General features: G+C 36.9%; 1 protein-coding gene across 1 annotated transcript in view; it reads right to left on the bottom strand.

Moving 5' to 3' along the window:
• Nucleotides 1-9,639, bottom strand: part of ADGRV1 (adhesion G protein-coupled receptor V1) — a 481,118-nt gene that overhangs the window by 359,199 nt on the left and 112,280 nt on the right. The window contains 6 exon segments of the mRNA XM_006775582.2: nucleotides 338-416; nucleotides 2,462-2,555; nucleotides 4,333-4,496; nucleotides 5,254-5,433; nucleotides 6,027-6,126; nucleotides 7,617-7,747. Coding sequence (XP_006775645.1) covers nucleotides 338-416; nucleotides 2,462-2,555; nucleotides 4,333-4,496; nucleotides 5,254-5,433; nucleotides 6,027-6,126; nucleotides 7,617-7,747 — 748 coding nt within the window.

The raw sequence follows: 9,639 nt of genomic DNA, 5'->3' as shown, positions 1-9,639 counted from the left end.
CCGGGAGGAGAACACGGGGAGGGAGGCCTCGGCTGCTGAAAACAGGTTTCTGGCCTTCGTTTACCGTCTGTATTTGATACAATGTTGCAGTCCAGCTGGCTGAAGCCCCGCTGGGAACATTGGAGTCCTCCATCACTGAAGCAAGCAAGCCTCCCTGTTCGCATCAGCTGCCTGGCTGCCGGCTGCCATCTTGGCTGCCAAATAATTTGCATATCTCGCTGATTAGCCAATGGGAAGGGTAGCGGTCGTACACCAATTACCATGTTTCTCTTTTATTAGTGTAGATAGTAAAGAATCTGGACCTCAAAAAAGGACTCCCATGTGGCCTTGGGCTTACCTGCTATATTGCCATTCAATTTTGCCTCGAGCACCATCGTTGGCATCAATAATAATTTGTGCAGTCAAGCCCTCTGAATCTGAAAAAAAAACCAAAGAAATGCACTTTAATATAAATATAAATTATTTTAAAAGAACTATTTTATATAGAATTTAAAGACAGTCTCTTAGAGACTACATTAATTCCTAATTTAGAGGTATTGGCAAAATTATTCAAAAAATGTTTAAGGAAATAAAGACATTAATGCTTATAACATCTGAATAAGAAAACTGCTAACAAGAGGCATTGACTTATTGAAATTTAATTAGCTAAGAAAAGTTGGAAGGCGTATAAAGAAAAAAGAGAAAGAAATGGGGAGAGAGAGGCAGGGAGTACTGCAGAGAAAAATATATGAGGGGAAAAGAGAGAGACAGAGGTGGATACAAACAGAAGCTGAGACAGGTGGGAAGGATAAAGATTAGGAGAAATAAAGAGAGACTAACATTGAAGTAAACTTCTCTTATCCCTTTTTATTTCGTATTCTGTCCACCAGTCAGTATGTTACCAATATCCATTATTCAGTTTTGAAATACTAATAACTAATCCTTTTACCATTTAGTTTTGTTTTTTAAATATGTTTGCCCTATACCTTTTGAATTCCAGAGGTACTATTTTAATCTGGGGTAGTGTTGGCGGCTGACTGGGTAGGGGAAGGGTATGGAGAGTAATTCTCTCTGAGTGAAGAGAGTACATTGTTGAACAAATAATATAAATCAGGATCTGGGCCCATCAGACTAGAGGCTGCACAGCAGAATCCCAGCTCCACTATTTCCTAGATGTGTGACTCTGGGCATGTTACTTAGCTTCTCTAGCCTCAGCTCCTATATCTGTACAATGGGAAGATAACAGGGAATAAAGGTACTAACAGCCGAACTGGTTTGGCTCAGTGGATAGAGCGTTGGCCTGCGGAATCAGGGGTCCCAGGTTTGATTCTGGTTAAGGGCATATACCCTGGTTGCGGACACGTCCCCAGTGGGGGGCGTGCAGGAGGCAGCTGATCGATCTCTCTCATCGATGTTTCTAACTCTCTATCCCTCTCCCTTCTTCTCTGTAAAAAATCAATAAAATATATTTTTTTAAAAAAAAATAAAGGTACTAACATTCAAAGCATTTGGAACAGGAGCATTAGAAAGCACTCAACAAAAGTAAAACTATTCAAATTACCTTTTATATGAGTTTTAAAGAAATATGTTATTTTGTTAGCTCTCTTAGTGTGAATGATAACTATCTCATAACTACTTGATGTATGGCCTAGTCTCTGAAGTCATTTATTTCTTTTGCAAAACAATTGAAATTTATCAAACAGTGGCATGTTAAAAACTGGTGATTTCCTTTTGATATTTTCAAAGTTATCTTGTTGAGCTCAGAAGTGAATGAGAAACTCCTATAACCCAGGCCGCTGCTCTTGGCCATGCTTCTCTTTCTTTAACTCAGACTAATTTCCGATCTGCCCAGGGCACCTTCTAAAAAAAAGGAAGGCAGCCTACCTCAGTGCCATACACTACTACCACCCCCTACCGGGCTGTCACAACTACAAGTTTCAGACAAATTTCCCAATATTAAATGTCCAAACCACAAACAGGTGTCTGTCTTTTGAAAATAAATAATTTACATAAATTTGTACTGAGGTTCAAGTTTTACCTTTCAGTCTGTAATAAACTAAATGAGTCTTTTCTAAAGCATGAAAAGATAAAAGGTCAAAAAGAAACAAGAACACAACAAATAAATAAACACTCGGATTAACCTAAGATGAAATAAAACCATTTGATAGTTTAGATATCTAATGAAAACAGCAAATTAAATTTTAAAAGAAAAATGCCTTACTAAGAACTAATTTAATTTTGCAGATTACAAATTTGGTTATAAAATGGTTGTAAGATGTAAAAAACATCACTCAGTAATTCTTAAATGTGTTTACAACGTCCAATGGTCAAACTGCAATAAATTAAAATAAATCTAAAAGCATAATTATTTTACACAGAGCTGATATTAACAAACATCACAATGACCACTTCTGATTAAAAAATAAAGTAACTTTACTTTGTTTGCAGTGAGTAAACAGAAACAAACAAAAATCCAACATACCCAGTCTAGGAGGAAATGAAGTTAAAGGAGCCATGATAAGTTCAACATAAGTTAAGTTCACGAGGAAATATTCTTCCAGTTCTGGTATATCATCCTGCAAAAATTACATCCATTAAATTCCCTATGCTCTCAAAGTAATTACATCTGACAAGCTGTTTTTCAAATGATGCTATAAATTTATATTCTTAAATTATATACAGAAAATATAAAAATGCTAACATAAATTAGAAAAGATTAACATGTCAAAAAGTATTGGCAATGGTATTTTTAATTCGACACCAAAAGCAAAAATAAATAAGTAGAACTATATCAAACTGAAAACCTTCTGTACAGCAAAGAAAGCTATCAACAAAATGAAAAGGCTATCTGTGGGACAGGAAAAAATATTTACAAATCATACATTTAAAGTTTGTAAAGAGCTCACAAGCTCAATACCAAAAATCAAACAATCTGATTAGAAATGTGCAAAGAAACTGAATAGACATTTTCCAAGGAAGGCACACAATGGCCAACAGGTACCTGAAAAGGTGCTCAACATCACTAACCATCATGAAAATGCAAATGCAAATCATAATGAGATATCACCTAACATCTGCTAGAATACGTATTATCAAAAAGACAAGAAGTGTTGGCAAGGATGTGGAGAAGGGACCCTTGTGCACTGTTGGTGAGAATATAAACTGGCCACTATGCAAAATAATATAAAGGTTCCTCAAAAAAGTAAAAAAAGAACAAACATATTATCCAGCAATTTCACCCCTGGGTATATATGCAAAGGAAATGAAAACAGGGTATCAAAGAGATACATGCACTCCCACATTCCCTGCATCATTATTTATAATAACCAAGATATGAAAACAACCAAAGTGTCTGTCAAGGAATGAATGGATGAAGAAGATGCACTACTACTACTACCACTACTACAGTTACTACTACTACTACTACTACTACTACTACACACACACACACACACACACACACAGAGGAATATTATTCAGCCATGAGAGAGATGTAAATCCTGCCATTTGCATCAAAAGGGATTGTGCTAAGTGAAATAAACTAGGCAGAGGAAGACAAATACTGTATGGTGTCACTTAATGTGGCATCTTAAAAAGAAAAAAAGTCAAACTCATAGAAACAGACTAGAAAACTGATTGCCAAGGGGTTGGGTGGGATATGGAGAGATTGGTAAGAGTAAAAACTATCCGTTTGACCATAATCACATTTTTTAAATCCTCATCCAAGGATATTTTCAATTGATTTTCAGAGAGAGTGGAGGCAGGGGCGGTTAGGCTTAGGGAGAGGGAGGAGACAGAGAGAAAGAGAGGGAGAAACATTGATGTGAAAGAGGCACATCAATTGGTTGCCTCCTGCACCAGCCCCAACCTGGCTGGGGATCGAACCTGCAACCCAGGTACGTTCCCTTGACTGGGAATTGAACCCATGACCCTTCAGTGTGCGGGCTGATGCTCTAACCACTGAAAAACACAGGCCAGTAACCATAATCACATTTTAAGCCGTCAACCTCTCCAGGGTCTCTCAGTCTCTCTAATTTAACCAGTCCTAAAAATTAAGATGCTACATCGATTTGCCGATCCAATGAAACCTTTAGAGTAATCAAAATGCTCCTTTAGAATGCCATCCTAAAGAAGACTGCCGTAAGGAAATTGTCTTTATCACAAGGTGTTTCTATAATAAAATACACAACTGCAGACCAGCCTATCTAGACAACAGCAGAAATCCCTGTGTGGTTTAAAAAAAAAAATCACAAAAAGAGATAAGCTGATTTAAAGGTTCCAGAATATTCCATCAATTTCTACTTTCTATGTGGTTATTCGGATTTAATACAGTAAATCAAAAGAAGAGTTTACCTCAAGTATAGTTATGTTGATGGCTGCTGCTGTTACCCCTTCTTCTAAAATCAGAAAGCCAACTACTGGGACAAAGTCAACATCTGGCTCAGCTAAGTTTCCTTCTGTCTGATTCTTTAGACTCAATATTCCAGGAACCGTGGTATATGTGACATTAATGGCTCCTAGTTGAATTGGATGGGAAAAGATTTTATAATTAAATTTTTGATACAGAATCTCACTGGGAAATCTTTGGTTTTCCTAAAAGCACCTTAGTGGTTTATATTATTAACCTAACTCCTCACACCTTCCCATATCCTTGACCTTTCCCCATGTCTTGGCACAGTGATATCCCAAGGTGGGCAGGCATACTGCCCTGCCTCTGGGCTATGAGTCTGGCTGTGTGACCCGTCTTGGCTCACAGTACAAAATAAAAGTGGGGAGGTGCGAGTTCTGAGCCTAGACCTCAGAGGCCTGGGATGTTTTTACTTGCTTCCTTGTACCTCTCCTGGTCCCAGGAGAAGAATGAGAGACATATGGAATAGAACCACCCCAAGCCCAGCCTTCCTTGTACCTCTCCTGGTCCCAGGAGAAGAATGAGAGATATATGGAATAGAACCACCCCAAGCCCAGCCTTCCTTGTACCTCTTCTGGTCCCAGGAGAAGAATGGGAGACATATGGAATAGAACCACCCCAAACCCACAGCCAACATTATTATTATGCTGAGATTTTATGACTATTTGTTACATAGCATTTTTGAAACAATGTAAATTACTTTAATCTTTCAAAAATAAAGAAGTTATAAAGTCCTATCCTAAGATTAATAAATATTAATGCTTTTCCTGTCCCTTATTTATTTCAGCAATGGCTTCCACCCACACAAGTAGGATACTGAAAAAGCACCTGTCTGGAAACCCCATTCACTCTAGAGTAACACAAACCTAGAGATCCAAATTCCCTGTTGATGAAAAGCTGAATCGTTATGTCAGCCTCTTGTAGCAAAACAAATCTGGATGAAAGAGCAAAATTTAAAACTCCGTGTGGTTCATCACTGGCTTCCACAGTCAGGACAGCCGCATACCCCTGGGCGTCAAGCAGAGCAACTCCTGCCGGTGGGACTCCTAAAATTATCAGGGAGCACAAACATTACGACAGTGACTCGGCATTAATTTCTAAGTACTTAAAATGTAACCCCACTCTCTGAAACATATCAAAGTAGACAGGAAGTGCTCCATTTTATTCATGTCCTTAATAGAAATCTTCAGGCTGAGTAAGAGAATCTACATTTTAATCTTCTTTTTCTAGATAGCAAATCATGAATTTTTTCACTTGACATATTATTGTCATTATTTGCTAGATTGGTCATCTGAATAATGGAAATTGAATAGAAACTGAGGAAAGCACCAGATAATTTTCTCAAAATGACTGAATTTGAAATATCCAAATACTGGGTCTAAATCCAAATTGGACTGCTAATATAAAATTAATTATATAAAATTTTTATTCCATTAGAAAATATTTAGCAAAATTTTTAGAGGTTGCTCCTGAGTACATAAAGATAATATATTCCCATTCTGAGCTGATGTTTTATCAATTTAACATTTTTAGGAACAGATGATATATAAAGTAACATGAATTGTTAAGTGTATAGATAACGCTTACTTTTTTCTGAAAAAATACACCAGAAAAAATTTAAATTTGAATTCTGAATTACCTTGTGTTCTGACATCATACAGAATGACTTGGTAAACTTCTTTCTCCTCAGGAACGTTGTCGTCCAACAAATGCACACATATTATTTTGTTCAATGACCCCTATGTCAAACAGAAAAAAATCATACCCATATTATCTCTAAACACAAAATATCTTCTACTTTTATTGGCCTTAAAAATTGTGCACTCAGCCCTGGCCAGGTTGCTCAGTGGTTAGAGAATCGACTCATACACCAAAGGTTGTGAGTTTGATTCCCAATCAGAGTACATACCCAGGTTGCAGGTTTGATCTCTGGTCAAATGAATAGATATTTCTCTTTCATATCAATGTTTCTCTCTCTTTTTCTCCCTTCCTCTCACTCTGAAAACATACTCTCAAGTGAGGATTGTAAAAAATTGTGCATCCAAACACATTTTTATTTAAGCAAAGTGTTCTGTGGCTTAAAAATATAAATTAAATTTAAAAATCATTCACTCATGGAAACCCAGGCTTAAGGCAGATTGGGACTAATTGAATACTGGGCTGATTAATGTAGATCTTATTCAATGAGCAATGTTGACAGTTTCAGACAAAGCAACTAGCTGGGGAGATTCTATGGCAGTGGTGAACAGGAAAAACTTGAACATGGAAAAGACCAGAGCTTCAGGGAGAACAGGGATTAGAAATCCAATGCAGTACTCAAGGCTGGTGGTTATAGGGGCTTGGCTTAATATTGAGACAGTAGAAATACAAAGAAAAAGAATTAAACACATTATCAAACAAGAATTCACCAAGTGAATGTGGGGAAGAGAGGAAGATGATAGAGTTACAATAAAGTGGTACCAATTTTCTAAGACTTTTTATAAAGTTACTAGAGGCCCGGTGCACAGATTCGTGCACCAGTGGGGTCCCTCGGCCTGGCCTGGACTGCGGGGATCGGGCCGAAACCAGCAGTCCGACATCCCCCCAGTGGGTCCCAGAGTGTGAGAGGGCACTCTGCAAAGTTGCTGTCACTCGGCAGCTCCTGCGTTGAGTGTCTGGCCCCTGGTGGTCAGTGCATGTTATAGCTACCAGCCAGTAGGCCAGTCACTCAGGCTTTTATATATATAGATTTTTCGACATTCACCTTTTTCAAAGTATCAGAGTCTCTAAATGGCACCTCAAAAATATATTTTTAGTATTACCTTCGTGCAATATTTTGTCAACAGGCCATAAAAGACATAGATTTTTTAGAGCTATATTTGTTGTTCCCAGGCATTTAAAGTTCCAAGACAGTGAGGAGTATGACAAGGGACAAGCATCAGTCTTCAGAATGATGCAGTTGACAATAATGGGGAGGCCAGGAGAGTAGCAAGAGAGCTTGTCTCAAATACAAAGTTGACCTTTTCTATTTCTTTAAAGGAGACCTACCAAACACATATGGAAAAACAAATCCATTCCTTAAGTCTTAGAAATTCTTTATTTAAGTAGTGTGCTTTCTTTAGGGTTCCAAACAAATAGCTCTCCCCTCAACCTCCATTAATCCTTGCATTACATAATCAGAGTTTTCCTTTTTCTCAAATGCACTGTTTTCTCTACATATGTTTGATAAAGCTCTTCTTTTTGCTCTTACCTCAGAAAAGAAGAGTTGTCCAGTAAAGTTAGCAAAATTGAGTTCTAGATTTTGCCCAATAATTTTCCAGTTGACAGTAACATTTCCTCGACCAGGGGGCGTTCTTTTCACATGGAATTGCAAAATTTCTCCTGCAAGTGAAACGTACAGATAAATATTTAAATGGAAAGGAATTTAACATTTGAACTCAACCAAACCCAAATCCCAAACATGCAACTATTAAGCACCTTTTCCAGAACATTACAAAGCTGTTTGTTCTGTTTGGGGTTTTCTAAAAGCTTTATACATGCTTATTGTTTACTGGCATGGGTATCTCATTTCTAAATAGTTCTATTTAGAACTTCAGGAAGTTCGATATGTAAAAATTACAAAAGCACATGCTATAATGGGAAACACAAACTTTTATACACTCCAAAACATGCACCAGAACATGAATGTTCTGTAAATTAAAGTTCTCATGGACAAAGCTAATAAATAATAGCACAACTAAATTTCCCTTCATTTTTCAAAAGGACACAATTCCTTACACTGATATGCAATGTGATTTTACACAATGCATGCATAAAAATGCTTGCAAATACCTGAAAATCACATTTCTTTAAATTGTAACTTACATATACCATCAATGATTATGTGTTACAAAGAGAAATACAAAGGAAAGGTGTCAAATCTGTACATCAGTCTCTGTAACTTCAACAAAGTTACAGTTTTCCTTTCTGGGTAACTGGGGTATTTTAAATACTTTCCATTCCTGGCTTTTGTCCTCATGTAATATTATGTAAAAGTGAAGAATATCACCATAGGCCAGTGATGGCAAACCTTTTGAGCTCGGCGTGTCAGCATTTTGAAAAACCCTAACTTAACTCTGGTGCCGTGTCACATATAGACATTTTTTGATATTTGCAACCATAGTAAAACAAAGACTTATATTTTTGATATTTATTTTATATATTTAAATGCAATTTAACAAAGAAAAATCAACCAAAAAAATGAGTTTGTGTGTCACCTCTGACACGCGTGTCATAGGTTCGCCATCACTGGTCTAGGCATCTCTTTTAAACTGCTGAAAGTGAAATGCAGTACTGCCGGGGGCCATGTGGCTTGCTGAAAATAGGCTCAATTCAAAAGCTTTGCACGATGATGAACCCACGTTAAGGGATACCAATGAACTGTAGCACCAAAAAAATAATTATTGTGAAAAAATAAATGATGTTTTAAAGCTTTAAAAGAATACATCCAAATTTTATAGCATAGAAGTTGAAATCCATGCATATTCATTAAAAATATAACTTTTATTAAATTATCCAATAAGTAAACATACTTGATACTTTTTAAATGAGCAGAGTAAAAATAAAACAATAAAATATAAATATCCTTTTCACATATTTTTAAGCTGCCATATTTTTAATATCTCGTGATAATAAAACAAATATTACTAATAGGTTTCTTAAAACATGGATTAATTCAGAAATTATATTAAGTTCAATTAAAAAAACAAAATTAAATTTTTATACTAAATATAACCACACATCTTTAGAACAATAAATGATTTGGGGAGAGTGGAGAATATTATAAGGCAAAAGAATCAGAAAAACTTATAAATAAGATTTCCTAACACATTTGAATGTTCAATGTAAACATTGTTAAGTGTTTCAATACAAAAAAAAAAATTTAGTCACCATTCCATTAGTAGACTATGTCTTCATTTGTTTTGTTTTTTTAAACATATAGAGACTGCTAGTTAGGAAATCTATACATATACATAAAAAGAGGAAATATACAAATTAGGACGGGACACCATAACGGGTCACGGCCAGACAGGAGGAGGTTGCGTGTGCAATCAAGTCCCAAAGCGGACAGGGGGGCCGGCCTGCAGTCTCAGCAGCCAAGCGCAGGCCCAGAAAGGAGATGGTGGGCCCGACACCCGTGGAAGCAGCGCGGCTCCCTCCCATCTCCCATGGAATCAGCAAGGGTCCCTCCTGGCTCCCACAGAAGCAGCGGGCAGCGTACTGCGCATAGTATC

The sequence above is a fragment of the Myotis davidii genome, unplaced genomic scaffold (genome assembly GCF_000327345.1).
Source record: "Myotis davidii unplaced genomic scaffold, ASM32734v1 scaffold44, whole genome shotgun sequence".
Lineage (NCBI taxonomy): Eukaryota > Metazoa > Chordata > Mammalia > Chiroptera > Vespertilionidae > Myotis > Myotis davidii.
Note: the sequence above shows the minus strand (reverse complement) of the source record. Positions and strands in the feature narration are given on the sequence as shown.